Source organism: Vitis riparia, chromosome 18 (assembly GCF_004353265.1).
Source record: "Vitis riparia cultivar Riparia Gloire de Montpellier isolate 1030 chromosome 18, EGFV_Vit.rip_1.0, whole genome shotgun sequence".
Classification (NCBI taxonomy): domain Eukaryota; kingdom Viridiplantae; phylum Streptophyta; class Magnoliopsida; order Vitales; family Vitaceae; genus Vitis; species Vitis riparia.
This window is the reverse complement of record NC_048448.1, coordinates 22,758,861-22,763,191: the sequence shown is the minus strand read 5'-3', so window position 1 is coordinate 22,763,191 and position 4,331 is coordinate 22,758,861. Positions and strand designations below refer to the sequence as shown.

General features: G+C 49.5%; 1 protein-coding gene across 1 annotated transcript; it reads right to left on the bottom strand.

Annotated features, from left to right (window-relative positions):
- Window positions 1-1,318: 1,318 nt before the first annotated feature.
- On the bottom strand, window positions 1,319-3,562 carry LOC117905555. Its single transcript, XM_034818453.1, has 2 exons — window positions 1,817-3,562; window positions 1,319-1,672 (listed from the first exon to the last, which is right to left on the bottom strand). Exons 1-2 carry the CDS (start codon window positions 3,560-3,562, stop codon window positions 1,319-1,321), a joined length of 2,100 nt encoding a protein of 699 aa, XP_034674344.1.
- Between the last annotated feature and the right edge of the window lie 769 nt (window positions 3,563-4,331).

Here is a 4,331-nt window from a genome sequence, read left to right as displayed (position 1 = left end):
ATTCCGCTTCATTGTTAGAGGTGGGGAACCCCAGTCGGATGACTTGTTTTAGATGTTCTCCTGTTGGGGATTGCAGTAGGAGCCCTACTCTAGATCCTGACGACCGGGAGGCTCCATCAACCCGCAAAGTCCACCATTCTTTTTTACTTGATTCCTCGCGCTGGATAGGTCTTCGGGAATATTCCAACACAAAATCGGCCATCACTTGGCCTTTCATGGATAGCTTGGGTTGGAATTTTATTCCAAATTCGCTCAACTCTATGGCCCATTGAAGCATTCTTCCGGTTAGGTCCGGCTTGTGCAGTATGTTGCGAAGGGGTTGGTCGGTTAGCACGACCACCAGGTGTGCTTGGAAGTAAGGACGAAGTTTCTGGGCGGCACTTCGAAGGGCCAAGGCTATTAGCTCCATATTTGAATACCTTGTTTCTACATCTGCTAACGCTTTACTGACGTAGTAAATAGGTTTCTGCTCATTGGGTGAGGGGCAGCGGAACATAGCAGCACTAATTGCCCAATCTGACACAGCCAGGTACATATACAATTTTTCTCTGAGGAAGGGGCTGCTTAGAATGGGTGGTTGCATGAGGCAACGCTTAATTTTTTCAAAAGCATTTTAACAGCTGCTCGTCCATCCGCTTGCTCCAGCTTTGCGGATTGCCAAGAAGAAGGGTCGTAGTTCATCAGTGAAGCGGACTATAAAGTGCCATAGCGCGACAAGCTTGCCCGTGAGGCGCTGTAATTCCTTTTTGCTTTTGGGGGGTGGTGTTTCCATGACTGCCTTTACTTGATCCGGGCTAACTTTTATCCCTCTTTGGTTGACCATAAATCCTAGGAATTTGCCAGCACTTATGCCAAAGATGCATTTAGAGGGATTCAGCTTCATGTCATACTCCCTTAAGAGTTGGAAGACCTCTTGTAAGTGGAGGGTATGTTCCTCTCGGGTTTTGCTTTTGACCACGATGTCATCAATATACACCTCCATTGTGCGGCCAACCAAAGGTTTGAAGATCTTCGTTATCAGTCTCTGATAGGTGGCACCAGCGTTTTTGAGTCCGAATGGCATGACTTTGTAGCAATAAAGGTCGTGTGGCGTTATGAAGACTGTCTTTTCTTCGTCATCCGGGGACATGGGGATTTGGTGGTATCCAGAGAAGGCGTCCAAGAATGAGAGCATCCCTTGCCCAGCAGTGGAATCCACGATTTGATCTATCCGCGGCAGAGGGAAACTATCTTTTGGGCATGCATTATTGAGGTTGGTGTAATCGACGCACACTCGCCATTTGCCTTCCTTTTTAGGTACCACCACTACATTTGCCAACTAGTCCGAATATTCCACCTCTTTGATGAATCCGGCTTCCAGCAACTTGTCAATCTCATCCCGAATAATCTTTTGCTTGTCCAGGTGAAAACGTCGAACTTTCTGCCGGATGGGTCTTGCTGTTGGCAAGACGTTAAGCCTATGAGAGACGATGGAGGGGTGAATTCCCTTCATATCAGAATGCGCCCATGCAAAGACATCATGATTTTGTCGGAGGGCGTTTTGAACGTTCTGGGTTTCTTCAGGCGTTAAGAGGGAACTGATGTGTGTAAGGTGAGTACCTTCTTCCGAAATTTGGACTGTTTGCAAGGGATCCGCTGCCGGGGGATCTTTGTCCGTTGGACACAGTGATTGCTATTAGTCAAGTGTATGGGTGGACTCAGGGAGGGGTTTATCCTCCTGGCTGGTCCCCGCTTCTCGCGCTATCTGGTAGCATTGGCGAGCTACTAATTGGCTGCCGTATAGGTTGATTTGTCCATCCTTGGTAAGGAAGCTTACCATTTGATGATATGTAGAGGGGAGGACTTTCATGTAGTGCAGCCATGTGCGCCCCAAGATGATATTGAAGGGTGATAAATCTTGTACCACCGAAAATTGCACGTTGAGAGAGACTGAGCCAGCTTGGACCGGCAGTACAATATCTCCCAAGGAAGTAGTTGATGCCCTGTTGAATCCGAACAAGATTCGCCCAGGATTTTCGAGTCTTGTGAGACTGTGTCCCATGTGGCTAATGATCGATGCTTGTACAAGATCGGCCGAGTTGCCCGGGTCAACCAGAATGCGTCTCACGTCAAAATTTCCCATCTCTAAGGACAGGATGAGGGCGTCGTGGTGCGGCTGCAATATTCGGGTGGTGTCTACTGGTGGGAAAATGATTGTCCCATCTATGGGGCGAGACCCCCCCCACCTAGTTATCCCAGGCCGGATGGAATTGATATGCTCGCGCACTAATGCTTCCCGTAACAATCTCTGTCTCTTTCGCTTGGAGTCATGCTCCTCATCTGACGGACCTCCATTAATATAGTTTATAATGGCCTTGGGGGCGGTCGAAGTCGTGGGAGCTCCAGAGTTGTGATTTCGGGAAGCGTCTCTACCTCCGGTATCTGAGCGGAGGTATTGCTTCAAATGTCCCGCCTTTATAAGCTTTTCGACTAAATATTGGAGGCTCCTGCACGCTTTCGTCGTGTGACTATGTTCTTTATGGAAGACACACTTTTTACTATGATCTCTTCTGGATGGGTCCGTTCCGAGGGGTTTAGGCCACCTGAAATCAGACATACCTTGGATCATAGGGAGAAACTTCTCATAAGATATGGAAAGGGGTGTGAGGGGTGGCATTTCCGGGCGACTTGGCCCTTCCTGCCTTCTATCGGATGGTCTTGGCCGATCCGGAAGTTTGGCACTTCTTTCCGCACCACTTCTGGATGTCTGTCCGACAACCAAGACTTGTTGGGTAGCTGCTCGTACGTCATCTTCGAGCATTGAGTATTTGCTTGCGCGTTGGAACAAGTCGTCCATCGTCGTAGGAGGCTTTTTAGCAAGTGATTCGAAAAATGGGGTGCCTGGACAGATGCTTCGCTTGAAGATCTGCATGACAACATCCATGCTGTAAGCCTCTACTGGCAGCACGGCCTGACCAAACTGCTTCACGAACTCCCTCAATGACTCATTATCTTGTATTTTTATGTTTTGTAGAGTGCTGATGTTTTGCTTTTGCCGAGCGGAGCATAAGTATTGTCCCACGAAGACTTCCGACAGGTCCCTGAAATTGTCAACAGAGTTGGGAGGTAGGCGGTAGAACCATGAGAGGGTCTGCCCTTGTAGGCTGGCGGGGAACACTTTGCATAGCATCAGGTCGTTTCCTATATTGAGAGTCATGAGTTGTCGATAATGCATGATATGGTCGAAGGGGTCGCTGGACCTGTCGTACGTGGAAAATTTTGGTACGAGGAATCCCCTTGGGGGCTCGTAATGAATAATATGAGAGCAGAAAGGCGTGGAGAGCATATCGTCCAACCTTTTGCTGATGGAGCCAATGGGTGGCTCGTTTGGGGGATTTCTCCCAACTTGCCGCACCGCTTGGTGCGGGGGAACATTCTGCACCATAGGAGTGACAACAGGGTCACGGTGCGAAGGAACGTTCTGTACAATAAGGGTGACCATGGGGTCAAGGTGCGCTTCCCAAGTTGTGGCTACTGGTGGCCTTGGCCTGCCAGGTTCTTGGGGGCCCAGTCTCGCACGCATCGCGCCCGACAACTAGGGTCTTCTGTCGCGTTGTCTCTTAGATGAGAAACGAGTAGAATCCGAGCTTTCCTCATGGGGAGCTCGATGCATGGGCGTGTGTGGCTCATGTGGCCTCACATTTCATGTTTCAGGGATTGCTCCTGCTGTCCCTGGGTATATCGATTATGGGTCAGGCCTTGAGTTTGCTACCTGGCCTCTTGAACGCTGACGACGGGGAGGCCCCGTCGATGAAGCTTGGATACGCAACACTGCGTTTTCTTCTCTTAATCTCTCTGTCTCTTGGAGGAGAGCTTGCAGTTGTCGCTCGCTCGCCAGCTGTCTTCTTTCGATGGCTAGGCGCCATTCAGAATTATCTTCCTCTCCTCTAGCAAATGAATGACTTCTAGAAGGTGTGGCCATCTTTGCCGGTGACTGAATCAGCGAAGTGTTCCCACAGACGGCGCCAATGTTGAGGCCTCGCGTCCCTGTGATCCACGTAGTTGCTGAATGGACGCACGATCCCAACCAATACTGAGCTATGGTTCAGTGATACCTGCAAAAGATGTTCGGACGGGATGTCCGGACACACCATCCGATGGTTTTGTCAGCCATGTATCTAGAGAGATAAATCAGTTGGCCTTTTACTAGGTGTATCAAGCTTACATTCCTCTTTGTGTGAAGGTTCATATATATAGTGACAGAAGCTCTGCCTTCCTCTTTAATGGTGAGGAGACTTCTTGGCTTGTCATGATGCCTCTAGGTGGTGACAGGGCCATCATCACCCTACGGG

Coding starts and splice junctions, on each gene's coding strand:
- LOC117905555 (XM_034818453.1), bottom strand. CDS start 3,562: ATGCGTGCGAGACTGGGCCCCCAAGAACCTGGCAGGCCAAGGCCACCA. Junction 1,673..1,816: donor CCTCTACATATCATCAAATG/GTAAGCTTCCTT, acceptor CTTGACTAATAG/CAATCACTGTGTCCAACGGA.